Source organism: Patagioenas fasciata, chromosome 3 (assembly GCF_037038585.1).
Source record: "Patagioenas fasciata isolate bPatFas1 chromosome 3, bPatFas1.hap1, whole genome shotgun sequence".
NCBI lineage: Eukaryota > Metazoa > Chordata > Aves > Columbiformes > Columbidae > Patagioenas > Patagioenas fasciata.
In genome coordinates this window covers 105,527,554-105,547,773 of record NC_092522.1, presented here as the reverse complement: position 1 = coordinate 105,547,773, position 20,220 = coordinate 105,527,554, and the positions used below count along the sequence as shown (strand labels likewise).

The window sequence follows — 20,220 nt, the reverse complement described above, 5'->3', positions numbered from 1 at the left end:
AAGGTTCATGCTGTTGTACAGGTAGTATGTACATCGCCAATCTTCATTTCTAAAAGAGCGACATTGTTACCTCCTAAGACATCATATCTTTGTTGGCTTTGGTGACTAGTATTTTTCCTGGAGAAAGGATTTTTTTTTCCCCCACAATACTGCAACTAATTCAGTCATAGCTGTTCACCACAGAAAAAAGAACTGAATATACTCTGGATTAAAGACACAGATTTTTTTTTCCTTGAGTCTGATTCCCATTTTATTTCTTTCACTTTTTCTCCCTGTCTATGAAAGTTTGCTTCAATAATTCAACGTCATGCTATTTTATGAATTTCACATACACTTCAGCATCTCTAGCAGGATTTAATTCAATAGTACAATACTACAATTCAACAAAGAATGACAAAAGTTCACATGAATTCATGCCTGAACAATTATTAAATCTTACTGTGCTCACTCCTACAAGCTTCTCAGTTGTCTCAGAATACGAACCTGGAAGCCCAGGGCCCCATATCGGTTACTTTGTAAGTATAGATTTCTACAGTATTTGCACTTAAAATTCAATCAAACAAACAAACAAGCAAACAACAGCAACAAAAAATTAGGGTAGCCTTACAGTCCTACACCAGAATTTGAAGGTTCAAATGGGAACAGGACTCACATAGCTCACACCATGTCTTTATTATTCATTTGCTTACAGTGTTAGTTGAGTTTCCATTTAAATGTAAGCCACTGTCAAAGAGAGGTGATGAAGCTCCACTGCTGTGATCACTGGATGGTCCAGGGGAACCTGGAAATCAGATAATGAAAAATAATTGCTTGTGTTAAAAATATATGTATCAGGCAATATCTATTGCAGCTGTAAAACAGGAGAAGAATTTTTAATATAAATCACTAAGCTAAACCAGAAGTATTACTTGCACTTCAGAATGACAGCCAAGAAAATGTCCATATGCTGTACGTTATGTCTAGGAAGAAAACAAGGTAGCTAGATGCTATTTATAGAGGTTGTGCTCATGGGAACTACTTGTATGCTTAACTACTTGCAGGATTAAGCCTTTCTTTCACTGAGAATGAGCTATTCAAAACCAAGTAAGAAATTAAGTTATACAAATCTCTTTAATTTAATGAATAAATTTCCCAGTGAGTGTTGAAAGTCTCACCTTAGAGCATAACCATGGAATGTATTTATAAACAAAGCTAATAAGAAACTCTCAGGCAAGTAGTAACTGTGTACATATATACACTCTATTAATGGATACACCTTTTTCTTAAAATTCCAGTTATTTTCAAGAATTATGCACCTTCTCAAAATGAGAAATTCAAAGCAAACAGTTATCATGAAATGTCGATACAATGTTAATATGTTAAAATTACACAGTTATATTCTTTAAGATTCTTTAGCAGTTATGCATCATAATCCTGCTTTAGTAGTTAAAGTGAGTCCAGGAAAGCTTAATACTTTTGTAACATACAATAATGGAAACAGCACAAAGTCACACCATTGTGTAATTTTTGCATAAAGTGTTAACATATAGTACCAATAATATACAATTACTGTTCGACAGTACTTGGTCTTATCAATAAAGCACATAAAATCAATTTCACAGCATTACATTCATCATCACAGAAAACTCATTTTTCCATCTATGGAAGTTACCTGAAATCGTTCGTAAATCATTTCACATTAATAGATCTGTCAACTCTAACATCATGAAAGTCAAAATGTCATTCTTAATCATATATTTTTGTACGTATCTATTTGACATATCTGGAAGATTTAGCAAAATGGAACTTAATTCATCAAAAGCTCATTTTCTCCATAACAAATCTCTGTCAGTTCTGTGCTGAGGTCTCAGAATTACACCCTGAATTTTGAAGTTTCTGCATGCTTTCACTTGCAGTCCTTTCTGTGCAGCATTAGACGATGTCAGCAGAAGGAATCACAATGCTTTGCATGCCTGCATCTAAACCAAGTGCTGACTCTAGTAACTAGCTACAACATCTTGTAGGGACTAGATACATATAGTAGACTGCAAAAATATATGTCAATACTCATAGATGAGCAGAGTGACTTGCTGGAACAAAAGATAATTTCAATTTTTTAAAAAATAAAAATAATGACATAAAAAAGCTGGCATTAAATTCTCCACTGAAGAGTCTGCCTGTTAGGGAATGCCATTGTCTGTGGCAGTAGACAGCTATGACAGCTCCTTGAGTCAATCAGATTCTTAAAGTGGAATTATCCCACCTCCTCAGTAATTTGAGCATATCAAATGACATGAATTTAGGTATTTTCAAATCTCTAAATCCAAGTTTAATCCCAATACAAAATACTACATTAGAATATCTATATCTATATATATATATAGATATTTTTTTTAAGTAGAGAAAACTGGCATCCATTGCATGGGAAAGCTAAGAATAAAAGGTTAAGGAACACATTTCCCTCTGCCCACAGTGGTTCTGCAGATTTGTTTTTCTGTTCAGCAGCTTTCTTTGGTTTTCTGAGTCACAACTAATGACAGAGCTTCTCCCAGGCTCCACCTCCACCTCTATGACTTGATTTCAAGCAACTTCACCAGTCTTTTAGTCTGCTCTCTGCCTATTCTGCCTCAATCACTCCTGGACTTCTCCTTCATGGCCTTGTTCAGCATTTTAGAAGTTCCCACTGTATATGCTCAACATGATGCAAAATATACTAACATAAAGTAAATCTTGCACTATCTGATACCACAGCCCTTGCACAAGTAGATGAGACTCCAAATCAAGTGTTAGGTGTCAGTCAAAACTTGGGAACATTAGTTTGAGAAAGACTAAAAAAATAAAGTGTTTATGTAAAATAAAACATCAGCAACAGGTAACTCCTCCCTCCATGACCACAATACAGTATCCTGATGGGTACTGAAGCCAAAAAAAAAAAGGTATTTGGTATGTTGTCAGATTTCCAGCAATCATTATTGCCTAGTTGTCCTCTTAGCCTGCCCAAATCACAGTTAGACAGGCATCCCTATGAGAAATGCTAGTCTATACTATGACAGGCATCATGTGTTTAATTTGCATATTCTCAGCTGTGTCATTTTTGTTCTTTTGAGAAAGCTGGGCCAGGAAGGGTCCCATGGGAGAGGAGATCTTTGCCCGATCTTTACCTGAGCAATAGCTAACAGGCTCAGAAGAAAAAAAACCCAACTTAACCTGTAAGGTGAGAATGGGTCAGAAGGAGAGAGATAGCAAGGATATTGGATTCTGCAGTTCACAGAGACTTAAATGCCCCAGGGGTAGCAAGAAAAAGACAGGCAGAACTCCAAGGTGAGGGAAAGAAACACTGTAAGGATCACAGGAGATTTTGCTGAGCTAGCAGTCACTCATGAAATCACTAAGCTAGCTGACACTAAAGCTAAAGCAAGAACCCATTTGCAGTGGTACAGGTAGGAGTTGTTTATCAATCCTTTTATATTCTTTTTGACAGAATCACTGAGATTTTTCAATTTAAAAAGTTACGTATTCTACCACTTATTTTAATGAAGCCTGGATTTTATTTTTAACTTCAAATACCTATAAGCTTTCTAGACCTAGAAAGGTCTCTATTAAAGTTCTAGTCAATTCAGAGTCCCATCAACGGGTAGTTGTTTGCTTCAGTCAGTGAATTACACTGAATCTCTAAATAACAAACAAAAACCCCAAAACAAAGGACAGTGGATCAATGTACAAAAAGTAGTTAGCAAGACTTTACCCTTTACAACAATTTGTCTTATGTTCAACATTGCTGAATGATACAGGAGACCTCTTGTATATAAATAAAATCTCATTTATCTAACTTTCTAATTATGTCATAGACAATTTCCAGTAGACAAAATGCCCATTTCAGAACCACAAAATTAAAATCAAAGGAAAGACTCCTGGTGATTTTTAATTACAAGCTTTGCAACTCAGAATATTCCGATAATTTGGTATAACTATGCAAAAGAAAAATTATGAAGAGAGCCTGTTATAGCATAAAATGTCATGAAGAGTCCTCCTAGCAGCAGTGAATCTTATCTTAAAAGGTCCTAAAAGCCCTGCTCAGTTCTGGTGTGGGTAATGGACTTAGTTCCAAAGAATCCTTAATGACTATACCCAAGAGCTGACACCATAATTATTCTGTAACAGGCTAACAAGTAACCCTCATAGCCACTAATAACTTCCTGACTCAGCTCCAAAAGCCAAAGTTCATTCCTTTGATTTCCAGAAACACAAATCTATCCTCTCTCTAGCTGACAGTGACCTTAGAGCAACCCACAAGCCATGGGATGAGGAATCAACCTAGCCATGGAGCCAAATGACCTAGTGAATTACCATCCTGGCCCATGCTAACTTCTGATCCAGGCCTGATAGTTTTCTGAGAATGAATTATGTGCCCTATGCAAAATTTCTCCAAGCATTCTGCAGCACGTTATAAAATTGCTTATCAAATTCCTGTGGCAGAGAATACTTTCTGGCATAATTTAATTTACTATTATGGACAGTCTGTCTCTCTACTAAGGGCCCAGCATTCCAGGCAGCTGTGAAAGAGACAAAGGTCCATGGTGGCACATCACCCTGTGTTAGGACCTCCTCCAAACATAGGAACGAGTCATCCTCGTCTCATCCTTATATCATACAATGTCCTGAGTTGGAAGGGACCCACAAGGATCATCGAGTCCAGCTCCTGTCCCTGCATGTAACAACCCCACATTTCACACCATGTGTCTGAGGGTGTTCTCCAGTCTCTTCTTGAACACTGTCAGGCTTGGGGTCGTGACACCTCCCTGGAGAACCTGTTCCAGTGCTCCACCACCCTTTGGAATCAGTACCCATGCCTATATTTGTTGTTCACAACCCATGAAAGAGTAAAACAACCAGAAAAATGTGGTGAGAACTGTAGGTAGACATTTCTCTGTTGTGACATCTTGTGTTTTTGTTAGCCATAGCAGGAGATAGAGTAGGGAAGGAAGAGGTACCAGAAGGAAGCAGCAGAGGCAGATGCTACTCCTGACGATGTACGTATAAGAAACAGCAATAATACTGGCTAAAAGGAAGGGACAGTATGGTTGCATTTGAAGTGAACACATCTAAAACTGCCAGCATAGCAGCTGGCCTGACTGAATGCCTGAAGGTAGGGGACAATGTCCCTAAGTCTTCTGGAACGCTAGCATCTTGCCTGCAGTGTGAGTTGGGAAGTACTTTATTGTGTAGTAGAATTGCTACTTAGCTTGTCATATGTGCCACTGATGCTTCATGACTGGAATTCCCTTTTGTGCATGGGCCTGCAAAAAGCTCTTTTTGAAACCAGGTGCTTTGTCACACCACTGCTGTTCTCCTTAACTTCAGTGTATGGTCCAAAACCAGACCTATTTGAAGAATTTTCTACACTTTATTTGCTTATTTCCTTACCACAAGAACGAGTATTTATGTCAAGTCACCACAGATCATGTCACTCCTTGAGCTTGATTTCAGTCTTTATTGACTGGCTGCACAGAGTAACTTGGAGAGGTGAGCTCTGGGCTGAGGTCCAGGTTCAGTTCAGAAGAAGGGTAATTTCTTAAGTTCCTCAGCTGCCTGATCATACTTAGTAAGTCCTTTTGTTAAGCATGTACTATGGGACTGAAGGTGTGGGATTATGCATGGGACTGGGTAGGGCAGTATAATGCTTGCAAAATATCTCATGCTCTGTGTGAAGGAAGCAAGACTAATAAGCTGCCCAAAATAAGTAGTTTGTATCCAAAATGTCTCTTTCATTTAAGAAGTATTGCTTCTCTGCTGTGCTGGCTGATAGTCTGTGATAGCTTGTCTAAAAGGGCACTGTTTACACTATTCCAAACAGGTTTTCTTTGAACAACAGTAATCAGAGGTGGACTGCAAACAGTGCTAGCTGGCCACAGGCCATGAAAAAGGTCCTTTTAAAGAGAAGAGAGGTTTTTGTAAGGTGAAAGTTCATAGTTCAAGTTTTCATGGAAGCTGTTTACCTAAAGAAGTTTTGCACACACCTCTGGTCACATGGAGATAAAGGATGATCTGGTCTTGCTGCTAATCACTGCTTTCTCTTTCCACAAATAGCACTTCACAGAAACAGTGACATGATCTCAGCTCCTCAGACAGGAATGGTTGCAGTGCCTCTTGGTCAGAAAGGCAATGCAGGAGTCAGCTAAACTCCTCCCTGTGATGTACCACGACCGAGTTCAGAGAAGGGCAAGAACACCGGTGAAGGGTCTGGAGCACAACATTTATAAGGAGTGGCTGAGGGAACTGAGGTTGTTTAGCCTGGAGAAAAGGAGACTGAGGGGAGACCTTATTGCTGTCTACATCTACCTGGAAGAAGGCTGTAGCAGGGAGGGTGTTGGTCTCTTCTCCTGAGTAGCAAGTAATAGGACAACAGGAAATGTCCTCAAGTTGTGCCAGGAGAGGTTTAGATTGGATATTAGGAAAAATTTCTTCATCGAAAGGGTTGTCAGGCATTGGAACAGGTGGCCCATAGAAGTGGCTGAGTCCCCATCCCTGAAGGTGTTTAAAAAAAATGTATAGATGAGGTTCTTACGGACATGGTTTAGTGACAGTGTTAGGTTAACTGTTTGACTTAATGATCTTAAAAATCTTTTCCAACCAAAATTATTCTATGCTTCTGTGATTTTAAGAGGGCACCAATATTCCCAGACCTGTGTGAGCTCCTTGTGAAGGTGGCAGCTGTCTCACACAGAGCATTGTGGTGGGTTCACCGTGGCTGGATGCCAGGTGTCCACCAAGGCTGCTCTACCACTCCCCCTCCTCAGCTGGACAGGAGAGAGAATATATAATGGAAGGCTTGTTGGCCAAGATAAGGACAGGGAAAGATCACTCACCAATTACCACCACCGGCAAAACAGACTCAGCTCAGGGAATTAATTTTATTATTGTGATCCGTTTATTTCTAAGTGTTCTGAAAATACTTTTCAGTGTGAACGCATGATTCAGATGTTTGCAAATGCTATTTCTTGTATTTAGGCAAAGCTTCTGTAGAAAAAACCTTCAGATATCACCCATGATTATACTGCATTTTAATGAGTTTTTCAATTTTTTAAAAAGAAACTATGCAGAAGCAGTCATGCAGTATACATTAGATTCTTATATGTTAAGCACTAAAGCACACACACTATTTTCTATGTCTTCCTGTAAAACACTCAAAGATTGAGTTCCTATTTCTGTCACTGACATCTTATGAGAATACTGCAAAGAAGAAAACAAATTACTCCTATCCATTAATTTCCTCTTACCTAATGGGAGCTTTAAAAATGATGGAGCATCCCTGAGGTACTGAACAGTGATGGTAACTTCATCGCCAGCATTTCGCAGTAGGTGTACCTGTCAGTGTGACAAATAACAGCTACTTTAAACCAAAGAACCACCAGTCATGGAAAGTACATTAATAGAGATGTTGATTTCATTGTAAGTAATCTATAATAAATTCAGTATGAACATTTCTGACTAGGAATTAAAAATATCTTGAGGGTCAAGCCACACCAACAACAGATAAGAGTGAGACCAATGGAACAACTTCAATGAGTAATTTGACAGGCAACCTGATTTTATACACCAGCTGAACACAGCTTCTGCAAACAACTTGATTTTATAGAACTGGCATAGGGTAGCATGGAAATATATGTTTATGTAGATATAATGCATTAATTGTGTGTGTGTACACTTAAGCAGAAACATAAATACATATTAATGTACCATACATATCTAGATCTTAAGTATGTGTTTTGATTCAGTTGGGTGATGTATTAAGTACATTTCTCTCTTTCAAACATAGTTTTTATTTTTGTTATTGTCTTCATTATCTGTAAGTATTTGCTAATCAGAAGGGAACACATATACACACACATAAGTGTATAGACATATGTCTGAAAACATCAGAATTTAATTAAAGGCATAGTGCACTACTGCACAAGGAGCTTTTTTAAATGCAGAGCTTCAAACAACATATTTGACAGAACTCAGTTCCTACCACAGGGCAGAAGTATTCCCCAGCTTCATATCCACAACACTCAGGAAACTGGTATTGCATTCGGTTTGTGGATGGACCCACACAGGGTCTGCAGCCCTGACCTTGTTTGTCAGAAATGGATACTGATGCCTATGGCCTCTTATCTGAGAGCAACCAGAGCGCGTATCAAGCAGAAAAGTAACTAACTGCAGCAAACTAACTCCTAGAGATATATTTACTGGTCTAATGTTGCACTTGGAGGAAGATGGTGGTTGTATTCCTAAGGTCATTATTTTAGCACAATGTCACACTGGACGACATGATGAGATGCAGGATTACCTCCAACATTGTAACGGTTCCTCCTGCGCACCTGAAATACTGCTTACACCAGCTTACACCTACATGAAAACATCAGCTTATGACTGATGGATATGAAAACCTAAAACAGGAGAAGGAATCAAGTAAGCAGTCACAGAGGCTAAGGAATTTAGGCTATAAAAATATTCCGGGAAAGAGTGAGCAAGAAAAATGACCATAAGAACTCGCAGCACTAACACTGAAGAAAACATTGTCTGGACAGGGACACTTTCTGATTTGGCTCATTAAGTGAGCAAACACATGAATCACTTACATAAAGCACTGTTGCTGAAAGCTTACTGTTTGCTGTACCTCTAAAATGCATGTATTTAATTAAGACTTACAGTGTTTGCCTCCACCCTCGCCAGTTATCTTTCAGTCTGTCAATGACTTCCACTGTGAACAACCTGCAGTAGCACCTGTGGCCACACATCAGTCTCTGGGAGAGAATGATAACGTTTTGCACTCGCTAAGTTAGGAAATCCAGTTCTGCAGGGCAGAAGCAAGAGCTCAAAAGGTCAGAGAAAGCACCAAACAGGGAGCTGGATCCCATTAGAACACTTGAGGAATGAGGATCCAGAAGCAAAGGGGTAGAGGGTGCATAAGAGAAAAAGTACCTGCAGCTTAAGCAAGTTTCCCAGGAAGGACCTGCATTTCCTTTTAGGTTCATTCTCCTTTCCCCCAGGGATCTATTTCTCTGCTCTTCTTGTTCTCTACTGAAGCTTTTATTTTCCCCCCACAGACTAAATCCACATTTAAATGATTTACTGCTAAAAATACAACAGCTAGAGCTACCTAATCACCCCCAGTACTCTGATATGAGGTGTTCTATTAAATTCAAAGATTTTGTGGGCAATTGACTACAAGAGAACCTGAGATCTCGTGTGGAAAAAAAAAAAAAAAGTGATAATTTATTTCTGACTGAGCCCTCTCAGGATGATCACAATAGGAATAACCAGGAACTGAAGAGCAGGAAAACTGGAATGCTTCTTTAAGGTCATACAGGAGTGTGTCAGGACTGCAAAGCAAACCAGTATGTATTGGGTTCTCATGCATAAGAACAATTATATCTTCTGAAATCCTCTGCTCCTTATTTCCTGCAATATGTTAGACATTATTTATTACTTACAAAGGACTAATGATGACTGAGGCCTCTGCTACTCCTACCCTACTGTTACAAAGATAGTTCTGTCCTTTATCCACAAACTATTATACATATATATGTATCTAGAATCAGTGTAGCAGCATCAACATTCTGTGAAATCCAATAGATAATTTCAAAACCAACAGATTTATAATATAGTCACAATACTGTTCTGAAATATACAATAGGAAGAAATAAAAATCAAATAAAATGAATACTGAGAACTCTCTTATTTACAACTGGCTTTTTAGAAAAGCCACAATGTGAACCATTTTGATTCTTTGGAATAACAAGTAAGAATTTTAACTTCCTAACAGATATAAACATTTTTAAGAAAACTTTCAAATACAACAAAAGAACTATATGTTTCCTCTTAATTAAGCAAGGAATGTTCACATACAAGCATTTGTATTTGTCAACAGATAGGAGGAAACAGCATGACAGATATACTGCCTAATGTACTTTTGGAAGATCTTAGTCAAATATTATAAAGACATTTTCAATCCAAGTTGTATGGAACAAACCAAAACAGTAGATTAGAAACTGCTGCAGAGTGTGACATTTTTTATTCCAAATGATATTTTGAAAAGGAAAGAACTCTAATATTAATCCTTTGGTTTAAAATTACCAAGCAGCAGTACCTTAAAAGATATTCATACTGTATCACAGTCTCCTGGAACTACTTAGTATTCTTAGGCACTGTCTGAAAAGGTGCTAGTATTGAACCACATTCATACTAAGAAAAAAAAAAAATATATCCATTTCAATGCCCACAAGAATTTATTAACAGTAGAGAAGGTCAATAAATAATGCACTGCAGTGTGGTGCTGAAGCTTTTGCCGAAGCCCAGTAAGTCCAAAAAGACAAATCCAGTAGCTTTGGAGTAACATTCACTGTTGCCTTACTGTAGTATTAATATTAAAAAGAGAATGTAAAAAGTGAATGTGTTTAAAAAAAAATCATATTAAATACATTTACTGCAGCTAACTGTCTGAGTGTGTATGCACCTATTTGTGTTTATATGTATGAAAAAGAAAAGGGCATCAAAGGAAATGTTTGCTTTTCATGCTGCCTCTAATTTGCAGATTTTCTACATCTCTAAGTGCATTCATCAAGCCAGGGTTTATTATGCTGCTCTTTTTCACACACATTTCTCAAAACCAGAAAGAATGCTAAAAATATAAATAGGAGTGTCTAGATCTCAGCTATAATAACTGCAGTCCAGAGCCTGCAGAGAAAAATATGACTCATATTTTAAGAAAACCAAATGACATCTGTTGCCTCATTTTTATTCTCAACACCCATTTTAAGGAAACCTACAAACCCAACTTAGGCAGGCAAGTCAAGAGCACAATTCGTTGCTGAGGTACATTCTTTTTAAATTCTGGAGCCTTGTGTCTTGCTCAAAAGCTTCAAACATACCTGACCATTAATATTCATGCTGCACAGAGATTGATACGAGGTTTTGTCTGTTGGAATCAGGTTCTATTTTACTATAGATCAGAACTGTAATAGCAATTCATACTGAAAAGGAGCATGTCTTTGATGAATGAATTGACCCACATAGCCCTTTAGGTAAGATCAGTCTGAGAGCAGAAGTCACATCATTTAACTTTAGCCATCTAAAAGTTAAATCTAACTCTGAAGTAGTTGTCAATATTTTTTCCTATAAATCAGTAAAAAGCTTTTAGGATAAAAAGAAATCATCACCCGCAGGTATCAATTTCTAAATAAGGAGAGTCTGGATGATAACCTTACACTTTAAACATCTGATGATGATGAAATGAATCCTATCTTGTATCTATAGATCAAAATTTAAGATTGAACACCTAAATCAGACTAAAACTCTGAAGCAAAAATTGAAGTAAAAGGAAGTGAATCTCCTGTCTGATCTTGAAGTACACACATATCTCACAAATAAAACACTTGAAATTCACATGAAGCGAAAGTCTTGAGCTTGGCAAGTACCTGGGGGAAGACAATGTACAAGCCTGTAATGCAGCAGGCAAGCAACCAAGAAGTTGTAGTAAAATATATGAAGAGTATTAGATCACAACATATAACAGTAAAACATCCAATGAAATTTAGAGAATTAAAAGTTTTTAAAAAATTCTTAAACCCTCAGAATGAAAAGGAACAATAGCACTTCACACTTAAATGCTTCCTAAACTAAAGCATGATTGGAAATTTTTTTTGAAACTTGGAAGTTCCAGCTCAACCCATATGAGTAGAACTGAAAAATGTGATACTGTGCTTCTACGAGTATGAGTAGGCAAGGAGGATGCATGAAAACCAGAAACAAGTAGTCTTTAAAATGACAGCAGGAGCAAAGTGGCTGTAAAAAAGATTAGAGAATTAAAATTGGATTGCTGACAGTATTGGAAAAGCATGAAGCAGAATTAAGTTAGTTCAAGAAATAATGATTTCTTGACACTTGTCTCTTTTTTATTGGTCAATTATGAAGTGGTTTCCAATAAATACTTCTGATTCTTATCTTCTTTAGCTTTGCAGTATTTGATGAGCAATACTCCCTTCCTTAATGCTTAATTGGCTACTCCAAAACAAGCATTTGTATCTGAGCAACTTACACAAATATGCTAGAAAAATGACAGTCAATTTATTAATTCAACAGTGATTTGCAGCACTCTTCTTTATGTTTTCACTTAGGTATCTTATCCTATAATTAGAACTAAAATTATTTTTACAGAAATCTGTCATAGATATCCTGCATATACCAATACTCATCTAACTTTTCCTTATACTTCTCTACTTTACCGGTACTATTCTTTGCATTTCTGTATGCACCTGAAGAGATTTGTAGCTTTCATAGCCATTGAGCAATTCACAGAACAAATTATGCAACTTGGTATAATATTACTAATGAGTCAACCCACTCCTTGTTTGGAAATCTGTCCATGCCATACATGTTAGTAGCATCTCATGGTTTTATTTTCTGATTGTGATGAATAATTATCTTAAAAAATTACCTTTCTATACGGCTACTGGTAGATAATCCACATATATATATATTTAAATAAGAGTACACATTTAAAAGAAGACTATATTTCTGTTTCACTCTAGCCTCTTTTTATTATTATATGATCCAGGACATTAGTTTTGTGACACATCCTTAGTGCAATGTTCTGTAGTCTGTGTTTACAAGTGGATTGACTTCTTTTCTGCAACCTGAGCCTTAGAATATTGTAATTAACAGTTTCAGAAAGCCTGCTAAATATATGCACATGCCCAGACATACAAATACACGAGGAAAGCTCTGAAGTAGGTATCACTACCATGACTGATTTATTAGTGGTCTCTTACCTCTGATGTTTATTCTACAGTTGTTATCTGATCATTAGATTAATGCTTATATTACTACAATCGTGAGAAATTTTATCTGTCATTTTACAGAAAACTTCTGCCATTGTCTGCTGGCAGTGGTATGAAATGATGATGAAGGTAATTTTGGTTGAATGATAGACAACATTTAATGAAGGCTGTCTTGTGTTACCAAGTGCATTGTCTCCTTTTCTTACAACAAACATTTCCACAGTGATCCTTTTGTATTACATCCTCCTAGTCTAACAGACATTTCACAGACATTGAGAGTTAATATATGACTAAATATAAGAAGTGCCAGGAACTGCTTTTGGTGTAAACACATTCACTGTTGAAGTACAAGGTAAAAGTCCTAGACCTTTGGACTGATCAGCTCAATAGAATGTCTGCCATTTTGGATCAAACATATAATTTATTTTTAATTATCCATATGTTCACTGTTTCAGGTTTAAAGAACTGGCGCACCTAGAAAATAAAAAACCATTCCTCTTTGTCACAGTTTAACCCAGCTATCAATCAAAATCACAATAGCCACTCACTCTCCACCCAGCCTCCAAATAGGGGAGAGAATCATAAGGGAAGGGAAAAACTTATGGACTGAGAAAAAAATGGTTTAATAAAATAACAAAATAATACCAATATGCTAATACACTAATACTATATATTAAATTAAAATAAAATATAAAATGAGTGATACTCAGTGCAATTCCTCACAAGCTCTGTCCGCGCCGAGCAGCCAGTCCTGGGAAGAGAGAGCACCCTGGTCCCGAACAGCTGATCCCAGGGAGAGAGAGAAAAAGGCAGAAAGGCCCAAGAAGCCAACTGCAAAACAGCAGAACGGCAAAAGGTCGAACTAACGGAAACTCCCAAACAGAACTGGAATGGGTCTCCTCAGCCGGAAAACGCAGCTCCCATTAAATACAATGCATGGTGCTAGTGTCATGGAACATTCTTATTGGTCAGTCTGGATGTCAGTCCAGGTCAGTCCCATCTATGCCCCCTTCCCAGCTGCCTCACACCTGCAGACAGAAAGCCCTTGGTCTCTCAGATAACAGCTAACATATTAGTAAGTTCTTACATTCTCTTCATTCCAACTTGGAAACACTGGCAAGTTACTTCAAGGAAAACATTAATTCTGTCCCGAGTTACTACCTTAGCATTCTCAAACTGATTACAATGACTATGCTAGCTGGCAAAAAAAGTTTCTAACTGCATGAATAAAATTGATTTCAATCAAACAAGCACATTCTTTTCACTGAAATTCTTATAGCATGTAGAAGAACATAATAGGATAATAAGAATATCTATGGTCAAAACTAAGCACTATTTCATAGCAATAGTACCCCTGTATGTCAGTCTTTAATGCCGTTGTTTCCAAAACTCCTCAAGCAAGAAATTGCTACTATCACCATAAAACAGTACATCACCTGCAATATTTAGTATGCATCAGAAAGAAATTTGTGTCAGGCAAAGTTCCACACCTGGACCTTCCGCACACAATCTCAGGAACCCAGTCCATGATTAACTGCAATTGTGCTACTGTACGGGCCAATACTTATTCAGCACACATCACCATATTCCTTTATACAATACTAAACACTTCCTTTACTGGAAAAAAAATAATTCAAACTGATGAGGGGAACATCTCATCAACATGTTACAGTTTTCCGAAGAATTAGTTTCTCTTCTCCCAGAATACTGATTAGTACTGTTCTTTTAGCTGAAATATTTGGTTTCCCTCCACGGTGCTGTTTTATATAGGTGGGAGGAGGAGACAGAGGAGTGATCCCCTATTTATTAACGACTAAAGAGGCTGGTATAATCTGTTATAAATCCTTTGTAGGTCTTTCAACATCTATAAATGAAACAAATATAAAATGAAAAGGGTTAAAAGAGACACTTTTTTTTCTTTAATCTTGACTCCTTCTACCCTTAAAATTGTAGCTGTCCAGTTGCACTCTCTGTGTGCTTCATCTAAGATGTGCTACATTTTGTATCCACAGCTTAAGAAAGACTTCAATTCTTCCTATAGCTCCTTTGTGCCAGGTAGCTGAGTTCTTCCCTCAGTTTTAATTATAGTCATTCTGCTTTTATGCTCAAAGATTATGCACATCATAAATGCTCATAATGTCAGAGTACTTGTTCCTTCTCTAAGACAGGGAATTAAGTTATTCTGAAATAGATGGGGATAAAGTAGTGGTACTGAAATCTGGACTACTTAATTGTGGATGGTTTCTTAACATGTTTAGAGCTTGAAAATCCATTTCCACAAGTACATTACAGAAATCATGTAATATTTTTACATGAACACAATATTTTACATTGAACACATAACGTGTTTCTCCATTTTTTTAAACCTTTCCATGAAATTTTGCTGTCCTTTACAAAAGCACAGTAGAGGTGCAAAAGGGTGCAAATTTAAATGGCAAAAATGTGTTTTAAAGCATGTGAGTACTAACATTTGCAGGTAAAAGACAGTGGAGACCAAAAGTATACTATAACTTGCTTCTTAACGAGGAATGATGCCAGATGCATTCAGTGATGAAATAATCATGCTTCTCAGAGCATCAGGAAACAGTGAGGTTGAGTTGTACATCACATAAAAGTTTAAAGTTATGGTATAATTTTCTGATTTTATGTAGTTTTATTTTTATGCAGGGCTGGGATACAGGATACTTATGGCAAATTAGCACCTGGAGAAAGGAAATTAAACTCAAATCTTTTTCATTACAGCAAGCTGAGAAACACTTTTCAATTCCTTGTCTCACTCTCATGATATCAGGTATGCTGTTCTACTGTGACCAAATCCCCAAGAAAACAGCTCAGAAAAAATCTGAAAGAATAGGAAAACTATGAACAGCAAAACTTCCCTCTGCAGTCTAATGTTGCAAATTAGCATTCTTTCTATTAATGTTTGTTTTTTTCCTCTTTCTGTTACTGTCTACGTACACTGCAGCAGCAGTGAGTCCTAACTAATGAAAGTAACTACGTTACTACGTTAAACCCATTAATACATGCTCCCTCACTTGTTGCATACAGCTGTTCTGCAGCTACCTACAAACTATAACAGGTATTTGCTTTCCATGTAATAGATGACTGCAGCATTCTTGTGAGACTGATGGAGGAAAAGACAAAGGAAGTCTGTGAGAACTACCAAGATAAAGTTAAGAAAGCAAAATCTTTATAAACTTGATGTTATATTTTGTCTCTCTAGCCCTAAAAATATATGAAAATGTTTTAACTAGATAGAAACTTACTTAATGTTTCATGGTTGAAGAGTTTCATGAAAACTTATTTGTAGAGAAGTTGCAATTTCTTGTACAGCAGTATCTGAAAACTGCATTGTGTTTGAAAGGCACTTACAAATCTACACGCCTTCTTTGCCTGATCCCAAATGTAAATCTCCCAATAATTAGGAAAGCAAGTGGTCAGAGTCTGGGATGATTTCAGCAAGCTCCCTCCCAATAATATTTAGTGCTGATGGATCCTATGCATGTTGTTCGTATGTTTGTATGCAACTGGAAATAGCCACTTGGCCTGGAGCACATCAAATCCTTATGCCAGCCAAGATATGCTCCCTTAATTTCATGCCTCAAATTGTCCATTTAAAGAAATAATGGTTAAAGCAACATATTGAGAAGACAATATGACTAATCACAAACTAAATAAATCATATTTCATACACAGTAATCAGTCACAGAAAAGTGGACAGGTAAAATCTCTACATTTCTTTTCCAATACGCAATGATAATGTAGGTCAGTGTGCGAAACCAGAAAGGAATAAAAAAGGTACAAAATGATTAAGGTTTTGGTTTTGTTCTTTTCAAACACCTTTTCATTTTCACTTTTTCGAGGAAACAACTGTGAAACCATCTAAGAAGAAAATTCGGAAAATGCTCGATCTTCAAAAAATTAAAAGTATTTCACATAAAAACACATAAAAAAAAAAAAGGGACACTCAGTAGGCATCCATAAGGATGGATCTCCCTAAGTTATTCCACAGCATAGCCCTGCCAAGTTGCTCTAGAGAAATCTCCATCATTTTCCCCTTCTTCTCCCTTCAGCACTCATGCACAGAGACAGGAGCAGGGCAGCGGTAATGTCAAGGCTGTGAAAGTATATACTGTGATTTTACTTCCTCTACACGTTTTCATGAATTAAGCTCTCTAAAAATATATACGTGACAATGAAAGCCACTTTAGATTAGTCAATTGTGTATTTTAAGTTTTTACTTTTTGCTTCTTAGTTTATTTTAATTTTGATCTAATAGTTACTTGAATGATATCAGGGAAAGCACCAGCAATAGCCCGTTCAACAAGTCACTAGAACAGATTTGCTGTGCTTCTCTACTGCTCTTCCTTTTCTTTCCTCGCTGACATTTTCCTGAGACTTGTTTGTCATCTCTCTGGATGCACAACACCTGCTTTTTTTGATTGTTCTATTTCATGTTTCTTTAGGTTTCCCGTGACAAAACATATACCCCCAAAATAATGCACACTCACTTTTCTATGTGTTCAATATAATTCTTACGTAGATTGACTTCTTATTCCCATGCTGCTGCATCTGCATTACCTAAACACATGGCAATTCCTGGAAATAGTGTTTGATGCTGAGGGGATTTCAGACACTACTGGTAAGTTTCTGGGCAATACCACATACTTTTTTTTTTAACTTGTATTTATACAGTAAGATGTAATTACAGCTAAACTGCAGTAATGTATATAGACTATTTCAGAATGTGTGTACAATTTTTTTGCCCTTTTTTTTCATTTTTGGAACTGTTCATTTTTAAAATGTTCTTCCAGTGTGTCTAAATAGAAAGAACAGGAGGAACAGATTACTTTTGTTAGGGTACGCGAGTGAGGCAGCAAGGGAAAAGGAATACAGAAGCACAACTTCATTTGGATGAAACCCATTTATAACATCACTTTTAAATTCTCAGCAGAAACAACATACTAAAATGAAGAAGTCTAAAAGCAAATTTTGGAAAGCACCAAGGAAATGGGAAAGCCACACAGCTGGGAAAAAGAAATCAAACAGTTCCATGATGTTCAAAGGAATAAGACAGTCTTCACGTGATGTGAGAAAATCTCAGTTAATGGTTCTTCTGGATCTGGTAGAATTACTTTTCCAATATTAGAAGAATATTTCTTCCATGTTGACAGAACAACAAAATTGCAGTGCAAACCACTAGTTATTCAAGTGAACCATGCAGAGTACTGCTGAAAGTATTCAGAATATTCATTTTGGCAGCATCAAGCTAGATCCCCAAAAACTTAAACACACACAGTTTTTCTATGTAGAAAAATATTTGTCTTTTCCTTCATTTAACTGGTCAAGTTCTCATTTTATACTTATCATATTTCAATTACGCTGTTCTTTTTGACTTCATAACACTTTCTCTGTTGAGTGAAAAAGCATGTTCAAACTGAAGTGCTTCCCACAGGAAAAAACACTGTAAAAGTTCCAGGAATAAGAAGCCAAAATTAAGCATCAGTCTTGGGTCAGGAACATGTGTATGTCTGTAAGAGTATATATACATTTTAATGTAGCAACTACCTGGGCAATCTAACAAATAACGAGCATTTATCTTGAACTTTGATCTGTACTGCTGATTATTTCTGGCAGAAATTTTAAGGTATTAAACCCTCCATGGATATTAAAAAAACCCCTTACTTTCTCCAAATGTCATAAGGTTACTGCCTCAAGTATTACTGAATATCATATTCAGATATCAACATGCAGTTAAACCTACATAACACTGCAGTTTTCACATTGTGAAAAGATATATCTTAATTTATTAGAATAGAAACACATTAATGATTTTAATAACAACATAAAATCAACAAAATCTACTCATTAATGACTATGAGATATTACTATACAGTAAAATTAATAAATCACAAGAATGTATTTTTGCTACTTCACAATCATCTATTAATTTCACAAGCTATTTAATACATGTTTTTATGAGTTTATTAATTTTATTAATTTGTCACTATAATCCCATGCTTTTTATTATCTTATAATATTTGATATGAGATCTTTGTTGAGTAGTTAAGTATTTTCAGATATGTATCTTAAGCTGGGTACCTCTTTATGTAACTTCTATTTTTTTCTATTTGATCTTTTTCTTTCTGATATTATATGAATAAAGTTAATAATCTATGTTCCATCACTTGTAACTGAATTTCAGAAGAGCATGCACAGAACTTTAATTCTAAAATAGCTAACACAGAATCAATGATGGAATAAGGGATGAATGAAAATAAAACTTCAATATCTCAAGGAAGATAAGGAATTTTCAGATTTATTCCTTGTGTCTCAATGAATCAGCCTATTGAAGAACAAGTTCATCACTCCTGGACAGACATGTCAATAAAATGATAAATAAATAAACAGTACTGCAACAAACATCTGAAGTTATCAAAATCTGGAAAAAACACTTGATAATTACTGGCTAAAAGCAGTTCAAATTCTGAAAATCTAAAGCAATCTGCATTGAATGGATTCTCTTTTTTAATGGATATTGCTTATTTTGTAATTCCTTCCTGAGAGACTACTCATAAACAAAAACAGTGAAATGTTTCTAAGTACTTTCCTAGGTGGGCGAACAAAATTTCAATTAGATTAACGTTTATGTGAAATACAAGAAGTGTGAAATAAAACATTTTACTATAAAAATTTATGAATAAGATATAGTAGAAAAAATATTATGTAGCACCAAGTTTTTCATTTTATATAGCTGGACCCTCATTCCTGTCTTTTCTAGCTAATGGAAATAAATGGTTTATTATCTTGAAATGGGATTTATTTCATTCAAACTTATATTTGAACTAATCACAGAATGACAAAACAGCCCAGGTTGGCAAGGAGATCAAACTATCATCTGGCCCAATATTAAGTGGGAAATGGAGGCTCAATGAGATTATCGAGCACCCTTTCCAATCAAATCTTGAGAACCTCCAGTTACGAAAAACCCGAACATCACCTACTTTTTGCTTACAGTGGATACAAACAGGCATTTTATCACAAGGCAGTGCTCACTTTGGGGACTCACTGAAATCCTTCTGAATCTTATTTCCCTCTTCCACTAAGTATGGAGACAGAAGCACTCAGCCTGCACCACAAAATGTCAGACAAGGGAGTATTCTTAGGAGTAGCCTTTAGTAGGGATTTCACAGAATCACAGAATGTTAGGGATTGGAAGGGACCCCAAAAGATCACCCAGTCCAACCCCCCTGCCGGAGCAGGAACACCTAGATGAGGTTACACAGGAAGGTGTCCAGGCGGGTTTTGAATGTCTCCAGAGTAGGAGACTCCACAACCTCCCTGGTGTGAGAGTTGGTCCGAAGATGGAGCAGTGTTTGCCTGAACATCACCATCAAGAACTTAGAAAACTGAGGCCCTG

At 36.6% G+C, this 20,220-nt stretch overlaps 1 protein-coding gene across 4 annotated transcripts in view; it reads right to left on the bottom strand.

The window, feature by feature from the left end:
- Positions 1-20,220, bottom strand: part of SNTG2 (syntrophin gamma 2) — a 260,833-nt gene that overhangs the window by 101,826 nt on the left and 138,787 nt on the right. For all 4 annotated transcript variants that reach the window (XM_065835059.2, XM_071807027.1, XM_071807026.1 and 1 more), the window contains 2 exons: positions 7,257-7,344; positions 690-781 (listed from right to left, as the gene is read on the bottom strand). In XM_065835059.2, coding sequence (XP_065691131.1) covers positions 690-781; positions 7,257-7,344 — 180 coding nt within the window. The remainder of the gene's footprint in view (positions 1-689; positions 782-7,256; positions 7,345-20,220) is intronic.